The following is a 22273-nucleotide window of genomic DNA, read 5'->3' as shown; positions in this document are numbered from 1 at the left end:
TGTATTGGGCAGCTCAGTGATGGGCTTGTGAGGATGCTAGGGCCTCCCGTCAGGCCTATGCCTCTGTCTCTAGGGAGTACTGCGTGCTGAGCATCTTCCCCCGGGTTCTGTGGGTGGTGGCAGTAGGAAGACCCCGGGCAGTGTGAGAGAGCAGGAGACTCGAGGATGTGCCCCACACGCCTAGCTCCCCTACTTCTAAACTTGTGGCTGCTGAGTGCTAAAGGTGCCTGGCCCTGTGCAGTGGAGCCAGGGCCCCAGGACACTGCGTCAGCTCAAGTCACTGGGCAAAGCATTTAATGATTCCATTCATCCAAGTCTGTAGCACCTCTGGGTCCTGGTACATAAGTGCTGTTTTGCAACTACTATTTGCTCGGACAGTAGAGCGTAAGTCGAACCCAGCAACTTCAGGGTCCTAGAGGCACGTTTTAGCTCCGGTTAGATCCAGCCTAGAGCTCATTGAGAACTCTTCAACAGTATGGAAAATTCATTTTGTGCTACGGCTCCTGGACAAGGACTGGGCTGCACAGGATGGATGGATGGCCTCCAATGTCAATCTGGTCCTGAGCAAAGGAGCATGGTGTGTCCCTGCAGAGACCTTGTCCTTTCCTGATATTTCTTTCAGCAAAACTACTGCAAGATGGGATTTTTGTGATGACTGTGGGGAAGCTGTGAGATTCATCTTTCCAGTCTCAAAGAAAATGGAAGCTCTTCGCTATGAAGAACAGGTCCTTGGCAGCTCTTCTCAGGGTTAGGAAACTCATCTGTCTCCTACCTAAATTCCTTAGGCTCCTCTGTGATTCCACTTCCTCACTTCCTCCTCAGCAAATTCAAAGCAGCTGGAAACCATCTTTTGTATAGTTGCAAACGATGAAGTCATGCCTCATGCGTCCCTTCTCCAAACTGAGTGGAGCTGGTTCCTTCCTATCACATCTCAGCCACATCTTTATGGCTCTCAGTTGACCCCTCTTCAAGCAAATGGTTGTAAAAGGGAAATTACACAGGTTGCCCATGTCCTGGTACTTGATGGTCTTTGTATGAACTCTTCAGCCCTCTTACTGCTTAAATGAATGACAGAGATGAATGCACTCTGGCTATATTTAATTCTCACCCTGCGTGCAGGCTAGAACATGAGATTAAAGAATTGTGAGCCCTGAGATAAGGAAAAACCTTGAGGTTTCAAAATTAGCACACAGTCAAAAAGAATGCAGAACTCTTTAATAAATGAAATAGTAGTGCTAAAAATAAATCAGCATGCATTTTACTTTGAATTAGTTTGTTTATTTTTTTGTTTTGTTTTTGTTTTTTTTTGTTTTTTTTTTTTTGCGGTATGCGGGCCTCTCACTGTTGTGGCCTCCCCCATTGCGGAGCACAGGCTCCGGACGCGCAGGCTCCGGACGCGCAGGCTCAGCGGCCATGGCTCACGGGCCCAGCCGCTCCGCGGCATATGGGATCCTCCCAGACCGGGGCACGAACCCGTATCCCCTGCATCGGCAGGCGGACTCTCAACCACTTGCGCCACCAGGGAGGCCCTAGTTTGTTTATTTTTATCAAATATATGAAGTATCTTAAAAAAGTCAAATAGTACTGCTAGGCATAACAGGAAAAACAACAGTTTTCTTTCCCCACCACTAATTTTCTCTCCCTGGAGGTAATATTTTAGCTGTTTCTTCTGGAAATCACCCTCACACTTCTAAATTACTTTACTTGTTCTTACTGCTATTTCTTGATTTTTTTTTCAGCCTCAGAGACTGTCAACCGACTTCCCACCATGGAAGATGCAGGTTTCTTTCTCCTACACAGCCTAAACTCCCCAACACACTCATTTTCCCACACCTCTTCTTCTCAACATAATTACACTGAAGTTTTTAATGTTTTTTTTCCCAGCTTTATTGAGATATAATTGACATATAACATTATGTAAGTCCAAGGTACACAATGTGTTGATTTGATCCACTTATATATTGAAAAATGATTACCACCATAGCGTTAGCTAACACCTCCCTCACCTCATATATTTAACCATTTCTTTTTTGTGGTGTGAACATTTAAGATCTACTCTTTTAGCAACTTTCAAGTATATAATACAGTCTTATTAAGCATAATCACCATGCTGTACATTAGATCTCCATAGATCTCTTATTCATCATCTATCTAGAAGTTTGTACCCTTTAACCAGTTATCTCCCCTTTCCCCTACCCCCAGCCCCTGGTAACCACCATTCTACTCTGTTTCTGTGAGTTCAGCTTTTTTAGATTCCACATATAAGTGATATCATCCAGTAACTGTTTTTCTGTGAATTATATCACTTAGCATAATGCCCTCAAGGTCCATCCATGTTGCTGCAAATGGCAGAATTTCCTTCTTTCTCATGGCTAAAGAATATTCCATTATATATATCACATCTTCTTTATCCATTCACCTTTTGATGGACACTTAGGTTGTTCCCATACCTTGGCTACTGTGAATAGTGCTGCAGTGAACATGGGAGTGAAGATATTTCTTCAAGATAATTTTTAAATTTCCTTTGGATATACACAAAAGAAGTGGGATTGCTGGATTGTATAGTAGTTCTGATTTTAATTTCTTGAGGAACCTCCATACTGTTATACTGTTTCCCTAATTGCTGTACCAATTTACATGCCCACCAACAGTGCACAGGGGCTCCCTCTTTTCTACATCCTTGCCAGCAGTTATCTCTTGTCTTTTTGATGACAGACATTCTGACAGGTATAAGGTGATATCTCATTGTGGTGATTTGCATTCCCTGATGATTAGTGATGTTGAGCACATTTTCCTGTGCCTGTTGGTTATTTGTATATCTTCTTTGGAAAAGAAGTTCAGTTCCTCTGCCCATTTTTTAACTGGATTTTTTTTTTTTTTTTTTTTTTTTACTATTGAGTTGTGTGAGTTCTTTATATATTTTGGTTTTTAACAGCTTATCAGACATACAATTTGCAAATATTTTCTCCCATTCCATAGGTTGCCCTTTCATTTTGTTGACTGGTTCTTTTACTGTGTAGAGATTTTTAGTTTGATGTAGTCTCACTAATTTTTGCTGTTGTCGCTTGTGCTTTTGGTGTCATATTCAAAAAATCATTTCTAAGACTGATGTCAAGGAGCTTTTCCCTTATGTTTTCTTCTAGGAGTTTTATGGTTTTAGTTCTTATGTTTTAAGTCTTTAAACCATTTTGAATTAACTTCTGTGAACAGTGTAATACAGAGGTTTAATTTTATTCTTCTTCATGGGGTTATCCAGTTTTTCCAGAACCATTTATTGAAGATATTATCCTTTCCCCTTTCTGGGATCTCAGTTCTCTTCTTTTGATCTATGGGTCTATTTTTATGCCAGTACCATACTGTTCATATAGTACCATACAATACTATAGCTTTGTTGTATAGTTTGAAATCAGGAAGTATGATGCCTCCAGGTGTGTTCTTCTTTCTCAGGATGGTTTTGGCTATTTGGAATCTTTTGTGATTCCATACAAATTTTAGGATTCCTTTTCCATTTCTATGGAAAATATAATTGAAATTTTGATAGGGAATGTATTAAATCTATAGATGGCTTTGGGGAATATGGATATTTTAACAATATTAATTCTTCTGATCCATGAACACAGGATATATTTCCATTTGTTTGTGTCTTTCTTTCATCAGAGTCTTGTACTTTTCAGTAAACAGATCTTTCACCTCCTTAGTTAAGTTTATTCCTAAATATTTTATTGTTTTTGATGCTATTGTGAATAGGATTGTTTTCTTTATTTCTTTTTCAGATATTTTGTTGTTAGAGTATAGAAATGCACCCATTTTCTGTATGCTGATTTTGTATCCTGAAACTTTACTGAATTCATTGATTTAGTCTAACAGTTTTCTGATGAAGTCTTTAGGATTTTCTATATATAAGATCATATCATCTGCAAACAAAGGCAATTTTACTTCTTTTCTGATTTAGATGCATTTTCCCCCCCTTTTTCTTGCCGGATTGCTCTGGCTAGGTCTTCCTGTACTATGCTGAATAGAAATGGTAAGAGTGGGCACTCTTGTCTTGTTTCTGATCTTAGAGAAAAAACTTTCAATCTTTCACCACTATGTTTTAGTTAATGTTTAGGGTTTACATTATCAGTACATAAATAAAATAAAATCAGTACATAAAAAAATACAACTGATCCAAACAGTGTATTCTGATTATATTTCCTTTTCTGTACAACTTTTGGTTTTTCCTTAAGTTAATAATGTTTCACATTTTTTATTTGCTTGGTTTTCCATGGACTTCACCAAATGCTTCACCAAAGTATACATTTTTTCTCCACATATTCAAACAACACATCTGATATTCTCTCAGTTTGCTTTTTATTTTTTCTTGGAGACATCCCTCCTGGAGCCCACTGCTCTCCAGCTCCTCCTTGGACTGGTTGTGCTCTATACCTGCTGACTAGCTACCCGCCTGGGGATTCCCTTCTTTTCTTCACTGTGTTGGAGCCCATTTCCTGAAACTCATGTTTTCCTCCCTGGCTTACTCATTAGTTTCAGTGGAGAAAGGATGTGGGGGGGGAATCTTTTGGGATGTTGTATGCCTGAACAGGACTTTATCCTCCTTTACCCTTGACTGATAGTATGAGTAGGTCTAGAATTCTAGGTTGGAAATAATCTTAGAATTTTGACAGCCTTGTCCTACTGTCTCCCTGCTTCAGAGTTGCTGTTGAACATCAGATCTCATTCTAGTTATTTTTTAAATTTAATTTTACTTTTTATTGAAGTACAGTTGATTTACAATATTAGTTTCAGGTGTACAACACAGTGATTCAATATTTTTAAAAATTATACTCCATTAAAGTTATTATAAAATATTGGCTGTATTCCCTGTGTTGTACAATATATCTTGTAACTTATTTATCTTATACATAGTAGTGTGTACCTCTTAATTCCCTATCCCTACCTTGACCCTCTCCACTTCCCTCTCCCAAATGGAAACCACTAGTTTGTTCTCTAAATCTGTAGGTCTGTTTCTGTTTTGTTATAGTCATTCATTTGTTTTATTTTTTAGATTCCACATGTAAGTGATAACATATAGTATTTGTCTTTCTCTAATTTATTTCACTAAGTATAATCCCCTCCAGGTCCACCCATGTTGTTTCAAAATAGCAAAATCTCATTCTTTTTTATGGATAATATTCCATTGTATAAATATACCACATCTTCTTTATCCATTCATCTACTGATGGACACTTAGGTAGCTTCAATATCTTGGCTGTTGTAAATAATGCTGCCTGAACACTGGGGTGCATATATCTTTTGGAATCAGTGTTTTCATTTTCTTTGGATGTATACCCAGCAGTGGAATTGTGGGATCATATGGTAGTTCTATTTTTAGTTTTTTAAAGAACCTCCATACTGTTCTCCATAGTGGAGTGCATCAATTTACATTCCCACCAACAGTGTACTTGGGTTCCCTTATCTCCATGTCCTTGCCAACATTGGATATTTGTGGTCCTTTTGACTACAGCCATTCTGACAGGTATGAGGTGATCTCTCATGGTCTTGATTTGCATTACTCTGATGATTAGCAATGTTGGGCATCTTTTCATGTGCCTGTTGGCTACCTGTATGTCTTCTTTGGAAGAATATCTATTCAGGTCTTCTGCCCATTTTTAAATTGCGTTCTTTATTGTTTTTGATATTGAGTTGTATGACTTCTTTATATATTTTGGATATTAACTCCTTATTGGTCATATCATTTACAAATATCTTTCCCATTCAGTAGGTTGTCTTTTCATTTTGCTGATGGTTTCCTTTGTTGTGCAAAAGCTTTTAAGTTTAATTTGTTTATTTTTGCTTTTGTTTCCTTTGCTTGAGGTGATAGATCCAAAAACTATTACTATGGCTTATGTCAAAGAGTGTTCTGCCTGTTTTCTTCTGGGACTTTTATGGTTTCCAGTCTTACATTTAGGTCTCTAATCCTTTTTAGTTTATTTTGGTATACAGTATGCAAAAATGTTCTAATTTCATTCTTTTACATGTAGCTGTCCATTTCCTGGCATCACTTATTAAAGAGACTTTCATTTCCCCATTGTATATTTTTGCCTCCTTTGTCATAAATTAATTGAACATAAGTGCATGAGTTTATTTCTGGGCTCTCTATTCTGTTCTGTTGATCTATGTGTCTGTTTTTATGCCACTGTAGCTTTGTAGTTTTGATTATTGTAGCTTTGTAGTACAGTCTGGAGTCAGGGAGTGTGAAACCTCCACCTTTGTTCTTTTTTTCAAGATTGCTCTGGCTATTCAGGGTCTTCTGCGGTTCCATATAAATTTTAGGATTATTTGTTTTACTTCTGTGAAAAATGTCATGACATTTTCCCATGACATTTTTGATCAGGATTGCATTAAATCTGTAGATTGCTTTGGGTAGTATGGACATTTTTACAATATTAATTCTTTCAATCCATGAACACAGGATATCTTTCCATTTATTTGTTTCATTTTCAATTTCCTTCATCAAAGTTTTATAGTTTTCAGTATATAGGTCTTTTACCCATTCTAGTTCCTGATATTTTACCTGTGATCTGTTTTTCTCTGTAAAGCTTCTGGGATCTTCTCTTTACTCATGTCCTCCAGCTCTGGGAAATTTTGATAATTTCTTCCCTTCTTTTTTCTTTGTTCTCTATTTCTGGAACTCATATTAGTCAGATGTTGGGTGTCCTAAATTACCCTCTGATTTTTTATGCTTTTTCTCCCATTTTGCATCTCTTTATCTTTTTGTTCTACCTTCTGAAAGAGTTCTTCAACTTTATATTTTAATCCCTCAATAGAAAAATATCACTTTGCAATCATATTTTTAACTACAAAGAGGTCTTTCTTGTTCTCTCAATATTCTTTTTTTTTATTCTTATTTTATGGAAGCAACATTTCTTGGTTCTTTCTGAGGATACTATAGTTGTCGTTGTTGTAGTTTTCTTCTGATGCCTGCATTGTCCCTATTTTCCCTAAGTTCTCTCTGTTTGTTTGTTTTGTTCATTTTGATCTTTTTCTTTCACTAGAAGCTCCTTCTAATGTTTAACAATCACTGGTTATCAGTTCACATTTAAGAGTGAGGCACTGAAAAGTGAATTAGAGGTTCTATATGAGGGTGACTGCTGACCGGTGAGTTCCACGACCTGGTTCAGAGTCAGGGAAACAGGCCATTTCATTGGGGGACCCCCACATGGCACCATCTGTAGGTCCTTTCTTTGGGTTAGACAATTTCTCCAAAGAAGAATCCAATAATCTCCTGCCAAGGAAATATCAACCTGGCTGTCAACATCCTGGAGGCTAAGCTGTGGAGTGTGGGTTGGTAGTAGGTAGAATACTATTCAGTATTTAGACTTTCACTTGCTCCCCCTTGTTTCAGTGCAGAGCCTTGCCCCAGCCTCAGCTGTGCCAGATGCCCCCCGTCCAGACCCTCTCTGATGACTTCTCCAGAGAGCATAGCTCCCGTCTTGTCTTCTGCCGGTGTGAAGGAGGGGCCCTGGTGCCCAACTGCTCCTTAGGAAGACTTTTAACTAATCTTTGGAAGCACATTTTACACTTGAATTCCTGAGCCTCTCTAGGTTTTTGTGGCTCAAACCAGCCTCCTTTCCCACCGAATGCACAGAGATAGGGAGATATTCACTTCCCTGGAAGTTAAATAAAAAGCTCTCATTGAAAATGTTTTGATTTTGTGGATACTAAAATAGCACAAAATCACTGCTGTCAGAGAGATGTGACCTGCTGGCCAATTTCGTTAGAATCATCTCTGCTCCTCTACTCAGGAGTAAGCAGCACACACCACCCCCTCCAACGGCTCAAAGGTTCTCAATGCCAAGGGCTACAGCCCTTTGTGCATTCTATGGGCTCTCTAATGATGGAGGCTCCCAACAGCACCTCTGTAATAAAACCCACAGTACTCCTTATCATCAGGAGATAATTGCTCAATGGCATGAATCATCCCTGGTTGACTTTCTTACCCCCACGAACCCTCATGTTTTTCTGCTCATTTAGGCTGAGAGATTAGAGGAGGATCAGCCCCATAGGAGTAAACTTCCTGTTCTGAGTCCAACCCTGTCATTCTACTGGCCGTGTTCTTCTTGCCTGTGTCTTTATCTTTGCCTCATGGAGAGCAGCATACACAAAAGAGGTAAAGGGTTGAGGGGTGTGTGTGTGTGTGTGTGTGTGTGTGTGTGTGTGTGTGTCCTCAATTATTTTGATGAGGTAAAGGAGGATAAACACTTAAATAAGTATCATAGCGAACAGAGAAGCAGGTAATTAATTCACTAGCACTTAACTATATGAACATGAATTATATTTTATAGTCATGTACAATTCCCTTAGGATTTAAAACTGTTTTTCAAGAAAACATTCTCCTCATTTTGCATAGGATGAAATGAAGTTCGCAGAATTTACTGAAGTGTGCTCCAAATAGATCAGTAATGTTTTTAAAGTTTGAAGTCAGTAAGAATGGATATTTACAGGAGAAGTCAACCCTTTCTTTTGGATATCTTTCAATTCTAAGAGGTACAAATACTTCCCTGTTGGGCTTCCTTCTGGATTTGCTAGCTTAAAGTAAAAGAGGTTGGAAATGTGACAGATTTAAAATATAACATTTCTTTTTACTACCAAATGAACATCCTTCCTAATTTTTAACTTGGTCTTTTACTCTTGCCAATCCCTTTCGAGAGGTCACATCAAAATTCCAAAATATCTTTTGAGATACACAACATGAAGCACATAGACAAATCAATAGGACTAACATGCTAGACCTACCTGTTGAAATAACATGTAACCACTGCCCCAGCTATAGTCATTTGCTGGCATGCAAGGATGAATTCACTAGTCCAGATGAGGGCAATTAAATGGTACCACCACATATACCGAATGCCCGAAAGAGGCTTATATTCCACTTGGCCGCCTTCGATGACCTGTGCAGCTCCTAAAGTTTAAAACACAAACATGCTTTATACCTATGTTTTCCTAAGTATGGAAGAAGGTTCAACAGGCCATGCTTCCTCATACCTGGGCTTTGGTATTACACAAAACACAGATGCCAAAGTAAAGTTTGAAATACCCACCATAATATAAGATCTTCATAGCAAAACTAAAAACTGAGAACACACATTTAACTTATGAATAATATTAACAGGGATAATTATGATGACTGATTGGTAGGCAATTTGCAAGACACTTGACCTATACTCTAATACTCACCCCACTTTACAGATATGAAAACTGAGGTTTGGAAGAGTCAAGTGACTTTTGCAAAGTCTCATTGCTCATGACTAGTGGAGGGAGAATATAAACCTGGACACACTGGCTGGACTCTAAAACCCATGGTTTTTCTACCACAACACTTAGTGATGCAAACAAAACTTATTTTGATGAAATCACACAAAGCCATTAGGACTCTGTTATAGAACCCCACTTCACCAAAAGTTTAGACTTAATAAAAGAGACAAGGATCTTCATTTTTTCAAAGGGATTCATTTCAAATTTCATTTTAAGAGCAAACTCTTCTAGGACATTTAAAATATCTACTGGGCCTCAGTGTTAAACTTCTAGGTTCGAATCTCAGCTTCACCCCTTTTTGGGTAGCCTGGGGCAAGTTATTTGGCCTCTTGGAGTTTCAGTATCCTAATCTGTAATACCTATATGCTGGTGGTAGTTCAAGAGAGAGTAGAGTGGGACTACCTGGTCAGTGCTGGCCCAAAGAAATATCACTACATAAGTGATAATGATTTTTTTTATTATTATTATTAAATTTCAGGAGCACAACACTGTATTAAACTGAGGCCAAGGAGGTAACCCCAGCAATGCTCTGCCATTCACTGGTTATACCCTCCTTTATTTGCTCTCATCTAAAGAAGCCTTTGAATTAGCTCTGCAATTCAATTCAATTCCATTTGGATCTAGTAAAACCAAATCCCAGCTCTGCAACTGCATTTGATCTCTAGATGTCCTCTGCTATGTATATATATATATATTTTTTAAATTTTTTTATTCTTTTGCGGTACGTGGGCCTCTCACTGTTGTGGCCTCTCCCATTGCGGAGCACAGGCTCTGGACCCGCAGGCTCAGCGGCCATGGCTCACAGGCCCAGCCGCTCCACGGCATGTGGGCTCTTCCCAGACCGGGCACGAACCCGTGTCCCCTGCATTGGCAGGCAGACTCTCAACCACTGCGCCACCAGGGAAGCCCTCTGCTATGTATTTTAAATAAACTACTGTAAGAAAGAAGATGGCACTTCAGTCTTTGGCAAAACCTACAACTTGAAGAACATTTAAAGATAGTTTAATATTTCCTTTCACAGCTATAAATTGCTTTTAGGTTCACAATTCATGTGTCTTTAGACATTCACAATACAGTCTGTGCAAAGGAAGTGGGAAAAGATAATCATGCTGTAGAGCAAACTAATTCCACAGACTAAGGCTGGTCTTAGTAACTCACGCTCTGTGTTCTGCTGAACAAGAGTCACATTGTGAGAAATAGTAGAGCAGCTTGGTTTACAGAGAGAAGTTAATATTTTATTGAACACTGGGCTCATTCTGGCTTGGAAGCAATATCTGATTCAGGTAAGGCACTGATAAATGCTTATGCTTTTCCAAAATGGGTGTGTTTCAGAAAAGCATTCCCAATCCCAAAGAAGGTGACCTCTCACAACTAACAAGCAAGTGTAGGTAGATCAGGTGAGTGGAGACTTGGAGAGCCACTCCTGGAATAGCAGAAGTGATGGGGCCAGTCAACATGCACACTGATGCCCCCACAAGGTCACCAGTCATGGGGACAGACTACAGTTTGCAAGAACAGGTCTACAACATCACACATGGTTCAGGGGTGGACGACGTTTCCAAAGAACAGGAGGGATGATTTCCTTGACAGACAAAAGGCAAGTAAGTACAAAGGCCCTGGGTGCTAAGGGGGGATCGTCTCTCCTTGGGGCTGCCCTGTGCTGCCAGTGGCATATTCACATACATCTCAGCTTGGCACACTGATGGCAACAGTCAGCAAGTAGAGAATGGCTAAAGGGATAAATCATGATCCACGCAGGCCTTCACACCCTTGGCATTCTGCACAGAAGCAGAATTCATAAATTATTTTTGACTGGCTACTTGTTTTTGAACGTCTTTACTGAAGCCATCATCTATTTATTTTTCTGGTTCCATTATAGCAGACTATTTAAAGGTTTTCTTTTAGGACAGGGTTTTTCAACCTCTCAACATAGCAACTGGCATTTTGGGTCAGATAATTCTTTGTTAGGGGCGGGAGGGATGGAGGCCTGTCCTGTGCATTGGTAGGATGTTTAGCAGCTTCCTTGGCCTCTACCCATTAGATGCCAGGAGCTTCCTCCCTCCCCTCCTCCAGTTATGACAACCCAGAATGTCTCCAAACATTGCCAAATGCCATGTGGGGGACAGAACTGCTGCTTGAGAACCTCTGCTTTAAGGAAACATTCTCTGAAGAATCAGGCACTCTGGCTTCAGGAAGAAGCTTAGGGTGGGGCAGGCGTGTTTATGCGCACAGGACTGCCCTCTCCTGGATGGCTGGGTCGGTGCAGGCAAGAGCCTCTCATCAAAATACCAGTTGCTTGGTTACTAAGGACCGTTACAATATAGCTACCACTAAGTGTAGCTAACGGGCATGGGAATCGATCCCAAGATAAGATTGATCTAGGGGATGGTGGTGGAAAGGACACTGAACTGGAAGAGGGCTTGGTTCCAATCTCAGCTTTGACGTTTGTGATAAGCAACCTGGGCCTCGGTTCTCTTATTGTAAAGATGAAGAGGGAAGACAAGATGAACTCCAGGGCAGTCGTTATACAGTTTGAGAGTCACGCAGGCTGAGATTCACATCTCTGCTCTGTCTCCTAATGGCTGACCAACCTCAGGAAAGTTATGAGGTTGTGGGACATTTTAAAATCTCTGTTTCATCATCTGTAATCTGAAGACACTAATACCACTCCCTTGTTGATTCCATCTAGTCTCACGGCTCTAAAAGCCATACACATAGCTGTTAGGAGGATTAAACAGGTAGGTGCTTAGAACAGTGAGGACAATATAAGGTTAGCTATAGTTGAGGTATAAGTAGATATGATTCCAGTTCTGAAATGAGCAAATATTTATTTAGCATATACTGCATGCTAGAATTATGCTGGACATGAGGTATCAGGGGAAAAAATGAAAAAGGCAAACACAAAAATCAGAAAGAAGATATCATCAGAGTGAATATCACATTTGCTACATTAGTTTATTCATCTCCCCTTCTTCTGGACTGTTTATAATTCCTCCTCCAACCTCTAAGAGGTTTTTCCCATCCTCATGCTCAGTCAGTGGCCTCATTTCCGGTTTCTCTGAGAAAACTGAAGCAATCGGAAAATCTCTGCTAGCACCTACCCCCATCTCTACCCCTTATCAGCATGTGTCCATAATTGGACCCCCCCTTAATATGATAAACTGTCTGTGATCCTAAGGCCAACCCCTGCACTAGATCCCCTTTCTCACCTACTTGAAGATATCACTCCAGAAATTTTCCCTCTCTTTCTTGCTTCATCAGAATATTCCTCTCTACTGAATCATTTTTAATCACCTCACATCTTAAAAAAAAAAAAAACTACTTTTTGACTCCCTCTCCTCCTCCAGCTTCCTTTCTATTTCTCTGTTCCTATTTACAGCTGAACTTCTAAGACGGTCTCTTATGCTTTCCAATTCTTTTTTCTCCTCCTTTCTCTTAAACTGCTCTAATCCTGATCCATCCTCCCCCCCACTTCTCTGAAACTGCTTTGTTTCACTTCCATGTTGCTAACTTCAATGGTCAATCCTTAGTTCTTATCTGATTTATCAGCAGCATTTGACACATTGAACCCTTCACCCCAATTCCAGGACAGCACATTTTCCTCCTCCTGTCCACTGGCTGCTCCCTTTCAGTTTCCTTTCCTTGTTCTTCCTCGTCTCCAAGACCTCTTTACATTGACATGCTCCAACGCACAGTCCTTGAATTTCTTTTCTATCTACACTCATTCAAATCTCATGGTTTTAAATACTATTCATGTGTCCCCCAATTCCCAAATGAGATCTCTCCAGAAACTTCAGACTCAAACAGCTAACTCCCTACTTGACGTCTCCATCCAGCCATCTAAAAGGCATCTCCAGCAACACAACTAAAAAAGAACATCTGCTCTTCCCCGAAAACACTCCAAAGTCTTGTCCCATCTCAGCTGATGGCCATCCTATCTTCCAGTTGCTCAAGCTAAAAAACCTCAGTTTTATCTCCAACTCCTCTTTCTTTCACACCCTTCATCTAATATCAGGAAATCCTTCAGAATCTGATATGTCACACCATGTCCACCATTACAACACGTGTTCTAAGCCACCATCACCTCCTCCCTGGAGCACTGCCATGAAAATGTAAGTCAGATCATACCACTATGCTGCTTAAAATGCTGTAATGACTTCCCATTTCAGAAACAAAGTTCCTATAATGGCCTACAACGCCCCAGGATCTGACCCTGTGCTTTCTCTGACACTCACCTGAACCATTCTCTCCCTCGATCAGGCCACTCTCACTGAATGGGCCTCCTTGCTGTGTCCCCAGCACCCCTCCCTCTTGCTGTTCCCTTTGCCTAGAACATTTTCTCTTCCTTTGCATAGTCTCATGGCTCTGCCCTCACCTCCTTCAAATGTCTGCTCACAAATTATCTTCTCAACAAGGCCCTCCCCAATCACTAAATTCAAAATTTGACCCCCCTCCTTAAGCATTTCCTGTTACTCTTCTCTGCTTTATTTTTCTCCTTACCACTTATCAACTTTTAATATACTATAAAATTCACTTACTCACTTAATGCCAATCTCCCTCTAGCTTCCAAACTAGAAGGAGAGTTGTATCTCCAGCATCTGTAACAGGGTCTGATATAATAAATGTTCAATAAATATTTGTTGAATGAATGATTGTATGAATGAATGAACCAACCTTCCTCAAGTAATACATCCTATCATAGAGATTCGAGACAACTTTCTGGAAGTCTTCCTAGAGATCATCATTATAGCCTGGAGGAAATGCATCATGCAGCTAGCTATAAGTCTGGGTATTACAAGCAAGCTTTAAGGCATTTTGAAAGACTGATGTGATATTGATATCATATTAATGATCAATGTAAATGGCAGTTTCTCAAGGGAGGCAGTCCAGTTGGTTGGGATAATTTCCCAAAGGATGCAGGCCCAACTTAAAAAGGTTCTATATTCTGGCACATTCTGTGCACTTGGCCTCTTCCAGCAAACTGGCTCAGTGTCCTGCTGACACCCATCCTGCCTGTGCCTCCTGCTGGCTCAGCTTCTGCTCTGATAGCATGAGGGTTAGGGCAAAAGAGAAGAAAATCTCAATGACAGCACACCTGTGGTTCACCTAGTTCTTTCTGTGTATACAACACAGACACAACATTAATGTGAATTCACTTACTGACTAAGCACACACTTATTGAACTCACTCAAGGGCTGTGCACTGACCACAGAGACAGAAAGAAAAAGACACAGTCCAGGCCCTCCAGATGTTCATTCTCTTGAGGGAAGACAACACAGAAGTCATTAACTTGCATTATTGTTTTTTATAGACCTTATCACTACCTGACATAATCTATTTACTTATTTATGCTCTCTTTCCCCACTCACTAGTACCTTTATCTGGTTCACTGCTGTATCTCAGTACCCAAGCCACATAGCAGGCATTTGATGAATATCTGTTGAAAGAATGAAGAATATAAAAAATGCAGGGAAAAATGAAGAAGAAATATCTAAGTATGCCTGGGCAATTTATAGGAGATTTCCAAGAAATATATTACTCAAAACAAATCTTGAATAATGACTAGTTTTCCATGAAGTTTGGGGGAAAAAGTTGGGGTGAAAGTTAGGAAGAGGAGCAGATTCTAGACAAAGACCACAGCAAGTGCAAAGGCACCTAGATGTTCATGGAGATTGTTTTCCCTCACACTTCCCCACAGGGACCATAAACTTCTGAAAAGCAGGAGCTGTTTTAAATTTCTCCTGAGCAATCTCCCTTCCCCCTGTTCCTAGGACAGGACTGGGCCACTAGGAAACTTTTGTGAAATAACTTCAGTTATCTTCTAGATCTCTGATAACTTAAAAAAGGACAATTTTCTTTTAGATTGTGTTCTCAAATACACCATGCAGAGCAGAGAATAAACCACAAAGCTGAAGCTAGTACTAGACATTCTCTAGTTGACTTTAGTTCCTAATATAAGGAACACATACTGCCCCTTATCTGCAGAGCAAAGCTCTGGTCCCATCTCAGCCTCCTAACATCATTATGAGGCAGCCTGGGGAAAGCACCATTTTTCCACTGTATAAAAGGAAAACAGGAAGCCCAGAGGATTAACATACAAGGAAGGCCAGAGCCATCCTGGATCCCAGGTCCCTCAATTGGAGACCCTCTGTCTGACCTTGCTGCCTCCTTTCCAAGCATGGTCCTTTGCCTTTAAGCATGCTGAGCACATCCCTGCGATGACCTCTTCTAACTGCAGTACCACTGGGAGAGAAAGCCCCCCCTTCCCCAAATGGGCCTCTTTCTTCTACTGTTCCGACTGTGGGGCATCCCAACCACTTTATGGTAACTGGGGGTCATCAGATCAACTGGGCTCTTTCCAACCTGCCAAGTGCACCTACTGGATTCCCAAGGTTATTTCCGTTTTCCTGTAACTACTATTTTCACTGGATTTAGTAGTCACTGTCACATTGCTGGTGGCAGACAAGTCCCAACTGACTAGTTACTGTCATTACTGAGGGCCTGGTTATGCTGCACTGAAACAATCCTCAAACAAGCCAGAGTGTGTCAACTAGTTAAGAGACTGATCAACAGTCACTAGAGAAATAGCTCATCAAAAAAATGGCAAAAAATGATCAACCTAAAGTTCACTTTTCCTGCATTTTCTTTTCTTTTATATACGTTAAAATATTAACTCACTCAGTCATCTGACACAATAAAAGTCTTACAGTATTTACCCACTGAGGACACCCTACAGCACTGGGAACATTGGGTGGAGACTGAAGAGAGAGCCTGAGGGTTCTGGGACTTCCTGAGGGACATGAAATGAGACAGTCAGGTGCTGTGCAGGGATCTCTCACCACCCGGATCACCTGGGCATCTGCTGAAGATCAAAACAAGCAGCAGATGACCTGCCCAGGCCCAGAGCCCATCGTCCTGGCCCTGCATGAAAAGGCCTTTGAAGTCAAAGGGAGTTCTGTGCACCTGGGTCGGCCCACAGGTGAGTGGAAAGGAGAGGCAGGTGGCCTAAGGGGACGGTGGGTCTGGTTTCTATGACGCCCAGCCTCGGGGAAGGGGGAAGGCAGTCACTCTGTGCGACACCCTCTCCTGCGAAGCCAAACATCAACCTGCCCACAGACCCCTACAGTAGGTCCTGGGCACCTGGTTTCCTCTTCTGCCCTTCAACTCCTCTCACTTTTGCTCATTTTGCTCCTCCCACAGATAGAGAAGGGCTGTGCTTTAATATGTGACCCTCTGATGTGCTGCCTTCGGCCCTACAGAGCAGCCCACTCTCTCCCGGCCCCTCCTCTCAGTCCTGTGGCTGAGGCTGTTTAATGTCCCCAGGCCCTGGGCCCAGCTGGGGCCGAAGTGGGGGAACTGAAGGACAGCCCTGCTAGCAGCTCACCCCCGAGTTGGCCTCGGGGCGTGTTCCTCTCCAACTACATCCCCAACTCTCAGGATCAGCTCTTGCCTTGTCCCCTGTGAGCAGGTTCCCTCCTGGGCTTGGACATGACCCCACTAAATCCCCTTTGCCTCGTTCTGTACTTTCCGATCTTCTGGTAATTTCCAGCCCATCCTCTGAGAAGGCTTCCCTGACTCGCAAAGGGGGCTGGAGCCTCACTGTGGTGCTCCACAGCTCCCCAAATTTCTCCTCTTGTGATGTTCATCAGCCTTTGCCATCCTCACTGTGGGGAGAGGCCACCACTCTTCCCCAGTGCCCTGCCAGGGCCTTGTCCCTCCAGTGCTCACTTAACGTCTGTGCATTAAAGAACGAAAGAACGTGTCCTGCTCCAAATCATTGAGGGTTTAAGCACAGAGACAATTCCCTTCACCCAGACTCATAGCCCATAATGACAGCGACAGCGGGGCGGGCAGCTATGCCCTGGAGGCTGGAGTAGGAAGGTCCCTCCCTGGTCCTGATCTGTACTTCCCGAGGCCTCACCTCTCCTCTGTGATTCTTCTTTTTTTTTACGGTAAATGGGCCTCTCACTGTTGTGGCCTCTCCCATTGCGGAGCACGGGCTCTGGACGTGCAGGCTCAGCGGCCATGGCTCACGGGCCCAGCCGCTCCACGGCATGTGGGGTCTTTCCAGACCGGGGTACGAACCCGTGTCCCCTGCATCGGCAGGCGGACTCTCAACCACTGCGCCACCAGGGAAGCCCTCCTCTGTGATTCTTTAGGGCGAGGGCCCAGCACCACAGTCCACCACCAGGGCGTCAAGCCCTGCCACCTCCTGCCACACCTCACTCCCAGCCTGATCTGGCTTTAGCTTCTGGCCCTGTCATGTTGCCCTCTGGCCGCAGGTCCCAAACACCACATTACAGGCACAGCTTGCATTCACCAGCCAGCTGCTGTGGTCACAATACTGATTCAACTTGAACAGACAGACCTGAGGAGGTCTAATTTGATCTCCTAGCTTTGTATCCCAGACACAAGGGGCATGCGAGGTAGTGAAGAGCACAGGTTCTGCTCTAGAGCTCTGGCATCAGTAAGAGCCATCACACTTTCTAGCTGGACCTTCAGCAAATTGCTTTCTCAGAACCTCAGTTTTCTGGCCTGTAACTTGAACATAACAACACGGGCATCGAAAGGGGGTTGCGACACTTAAAGGAGAGGACATAAGAAAGCACCCAGTGCCGAGCTTAGAATTTGGGACAGTTTCAACAAGTGCTTGCTTTCCTGCAGGCACCGAGGCCATCGCTTCCCTTTCCACCAGGACTGAGACCACGTCAAGGAAATGAGCTGGAAGATGCTTGTTCAATGTTGCCCTAGTTAAGACTTCCAACTGTCCTGCAACTTCTGTTCTTTCATCTTTTCTTGGTAACAGAGCCTCTCACTTTTAGGCTGTGCATGGCTGCCACCAATAAGATGACATTTCCTGTCCCCCCTTGCACATAGGAGTTGCCATGTAACTGGGATTTGGCTGATGGGTGTAGGTGGAAGGGTCGTCATGACTTCCCTGCTACCTTCCTCACAGCCCAAATAAGACAGGGTGGTTGGAACTCGAGTGTCTCTTTCAGCTATGAGGTGGAAGCAAGTGGTAGGCTGTGCAACAAGAAAAAAGGTGCGTGGGTCTGTGACCTCTGGTAGCCCACGCTGGCATGGGGTCTCCTCCTGTGGGCTTCATTTATATGAGAGAGAAATTACCTGTCATCTTGTTTAAGCCACTGTTTTGAGGTTTCTGTCACTCTCACACAAACCTCATCCTGATTGATTACTCTCCTGTACCTGTTCGAACAAGGTTCCCTGCTGGATAATTATCAGAAGTGCATTGCAGGCCTTCAGCAAGCTTCCAGAGACCCCCGACAGAAGAGACTTCCCCTAGAGCATCTCTAAGCTGGAAACGTGGGCTTTCAAGGGCTTGGACCTCCAGAGAGCTGGCTGCCCATCTTGAAGTAATCTCCATGGGGTCAGTTGACTCCAGAAGAGAGGTAAGAGAACCTAGTTTACTAAGAATCTACTACATGTAGTTATTCCTACATATACAACTGGAGCCTACAGGGAACAGAATAAACTTGATAAACATTAAGAAATTATGTTAGCCTTGTTGCTTTGACATCTGCTCTGGTTTTTACCAGCCTGGTGACAGTCTCCAAAAGCAACTTACTCTTTTGTACTCATCTCAGAGTGTGAGTTTGGGCCTTAACTAAATCAAATCGAGGAGTGAGTGAGAGAAGATCTAGAGCAGTATCACTCAAACTGGGGGCCACAGACTAGTGGCCTGGGCTCACTTTGTATGTGATTAGTCCACAGTGAGGTAAGGAGCTTGTGCCAGAAGGTAGGTCAGCTGCATCACTAGGCCTATCGTCTCGTTCTGCTGACTTTTTTTTTTTTTTCACAGCAAGACTTTCTTGATGGAGGAAGTGATGGAGGGATATACATTCTGGCATAAGCTCCTTTTCCGGTGTCAGACAACCCTTTGAATAGCACTGTTCTAGAATGTGGTTGCTCTCTTACAGGGATCCAAAAATATATAACCCTACCACAAACCAAGTGAATCAGAATCTCTAAGGATGGGGCCCAGGCATCTGTATTTTAGTAAAGCACCATAGCTGATTCTGAGGAATATCTCTGGTGGAAAACCACTGTATAGGTATGACAGCAGAATGGAGGACAGTATTGTCTTCTCAGGAGCAAAGCAATGTGAACATCTGTGCATACTTGCTTTAAACTTAAGCTCGTTCTTCTGAGCACAACATTTTAACAGGGTCTTTCCTGGGTTCTTTTTTTTACATACTGATACAAAAGAGGAAAAAGAATTTCCTGCTTTTTCTCCCATGACAGAGCCCCAGGCACCGTCACTGTTGGCATCAGATGCCTTTAGCTGCATGGGAAATTTGGTCCTTACAAAAACAGGCCAATGGTTCCAGAACGGTGAGGCTTTTCATGCATGACTCCAGGGTGATGGACCCCACTCCCACTGCCCTTACCTGCAGTTCCCAGGCTCAGGAGCACGGCCACCCAGGGGACCCAGAAGAAAATGAGGATGGCAAACGTCCACAGTGGCTGGAACAGCAGGAAAGGAGAGTTGCTGATGGCTTTATTTGTGACCCGGAGAAGTTCAACTGTCAATTTTATTCTCTTTCTGAGGACAAAAATCAAGACGAGCAGAACTGCCTGGTGAGAAAGGGGTTAAATTATTCAAAATAATGAAGAATTGAGAAGACCTGAAAACAAACCCCAATATTTTACTGACATCTTGGCAAACAACTCTTTTAAGATAGTTACTCCCTACTTTTATTATAATAGAATAGACATATTCTCAAATACTAACTGAGCATCTACTATGTGCTGATACGTATGCTAGATCCTGCTGCTACAACAGTGGACAAGACACAGTCCCTGCTCTAAAGGAGCTTGCAATCTGGTCAGAGAATGAGAGAAAATGAGAATGAGGTCCTCTGGGGTCAGGGAACCGTCTATTTCTTTTTCCCTCCACAGCACCCAAGATGCTCAGAGAATGCTGAAGGACTGCAGAAGGTCAAGGGGACACAAGTATGATGGAAGAGGACAGTGATCGTGCCTCAAAGCAACCTTCTGTGCCTCCTCCTCTGCTGGCTTTGGCCTCCCTGTATCATATTAAAGAAACAAACCTCCCTCTACCCTCACACCACGGTCCAGCCACCGTCATCTCTCATCTCCTTCACAGGCGAGCTTCTTCAAGTACTAGTGCACACTAGCCATCTGCACGTCCATACCTGCACTCATCCTTCAGCTACTGTAAACCTCCAGACCCCAAGACTCTCCTGAAACTGCTCTCCCCAAGGTCACCTCATCTGACCTCCTGAATGTCAAATCCCAAGGAAACATTCCAGATCTTGCCTGACCTCAGCATGGCGTGTGAGTCTCTTGTCCCCTCCTCTTTTCCTAAAACTTTCTCCTTTGACTTCTGTGACTGCTCTTTCCTCTGGCTCTCCTTCTACTTCTTCAATTGCTATTTCTTGGGATCCTTTGGGTGGTCTCTCCTACTCCTCTGTGGTTTTAGAATCCTTCTTAGATGCTGATAACCTTTAAATAAAAATCTCCAGGATCCAGTGGTTAGAACTCCATGCTTCCACTGCAGGGGGCATGGGTTCGATCCCTGGTTGGGGAACTAAGTTCCTGCAGCCAATTAAAAAAAAATCTCCAGCCTCACCTTTCTCTAGGTGCTGGATGAGTAAGCACTTCAGTTACTGACCAGGCGTTGGGTGTCCTACAGTGTGTCAAACTCAACTTGTCCTGAACCGAATTCATTATCTTCATAGACAAACTTATTTCCTCTGTATTCCCTACTCCAGTAGCCCTAATTTTCCTGGACTCTCTAAGAAAAAATCAGGTTCCTCTCTTGCGTGCTTCCATTTTATCCCATACTTACCCTACTGTAGCACTCAACATACTCTACTGTAGATGTTTATTGTCTGCATTTCACATTACATCAAGCTCCTTGAGGGCAGGGCCGTCTGTTATTGTCAAGGACTGGCACAGTCCCAGTGCACAGCACAATCTCAGTCACCTCAGACTCAGTTTCCCAATAGAGCTCTCAATCTATCCTCTCCTCTCTATTCCCACGTTGATGCCACAGCTCAAGTCTCAACGTCTCTCACCCAGACCCCAATAGCCTCCGCACTACCTTCTGCTTTTAATCCCCTTAGCCCCCTACCCCTGCCTCAATCCCTCCTCCAACCCAAGCTAAAGGGATCTTTGTAAAAGGTAGAGTCAAGGATATCATCTCCCTGCTCAAAATCCTTCAACATCTCCCCAAAGCTCCTGGATAAAGATCGAAATCATCATCACTGTAAATCAGGATCTTCCTGGCACGGTCCCTTCCTGCCGAGGGAACTTCCTGCAGGCTCCTCTCTTGTCTATGTGACCCCTCCCATGCTACTCCCTTGGCCTAAGATGCCCTTCCTCTTCCAGCTGGGCTTGGGCATTGCTGACCTCAGGGACCTCATAATCAAGTGGAGGAAAGTCAGAGGGCAGTGGGATAAACTGTGCAAAACTGCTCCCGGGGCTGGGAGCAGGGCCTCCTGCCATAGCTGTGGGGACTGGCCTGAGGAGACAGGGAAGATGCCCGGAGGAGACGGTAGGAATTTCCGTCTCTGTGTCCTAAATGCCTAGCACAACCAACAAGGAAGAGGGACATTTTTTGTTGTTGTCGTTTTTTACTAAAAATTTTAACGAGGCTAGCTCCTGAGTGGAACGGTAAAATGTGTGTGTTTAAATGTGTGTGTGTTTTTCAACTATATTTTATATTATATATATATATATAATATAAAATGCTCCCCTCACGTTCAAAGTACACCAGGATATTGACCACAAGTGATGAGTTAACTCTAACCCATCACTTCCCCAGTCTCAAGGGAGATCAGCATTACCCACTGGGGATGGTGCTAGGGGTGCTGGCTGGGCGGGGTGGACAGCAGAGCTGACTCACCACAGGGATCAAGCCTCAACTTCACCCTTCTGGGCTCTAAGCTGCAAACTGCTGCACCTCAGCCTGTGCCCCTAGGCTGACACACTG

The 22273-nt window shown here is 42.9% G+C and overlaps 1 protein-coding gene across 5 annotated transcripts in view; it reads right to left on the bottom strand.

Moving 5' to 3' along the window:
- Positions 1–22273, bottom strand: part of SLC44A3 (solute carrier family 44 member 3) — an 84078-nt gene that overhangs the window by 30277 nt on the left and 31528 nt on the right. For all 5 annotated transcript variants that reach the window (XM_060085465.1, XM_060085473.1, XM_060085495.1 and 2 more), the window contains 2 exons: positions 19704–19890; positions 8776–8941 (listed from right to left, as the gene is read on the bottom strand). In XM_060085465.1, the coding sequence (XP_059941448.1) occupies positions 8776–8941; positions 19704–19890 (353 nt within the window). The remainder of the gene's footprint in view (positions 1–8775; positions 8942–19703; positions 19891–22273) is intronic.

Source organism: Mesoplodon densirostris, chromosome 2 (genome assembly GCF_025265405.1).
Source record: "Mesoplodon densirostris isolate mMesDen1 chromosome 2, mMesDen1 primary haplotype, whole genome shotgun sequence".
NCBI lineage: Eukaryota > Metazoa > Chordata > Mammalia > Artiodactyla > Ziphiidae > Mesoplodon > Mesoplodon densirostris.
Note: the sequence above shows the minus strand (reverse complement) of the source record. Positions and strands in the feature narration are given on the sequence as shown.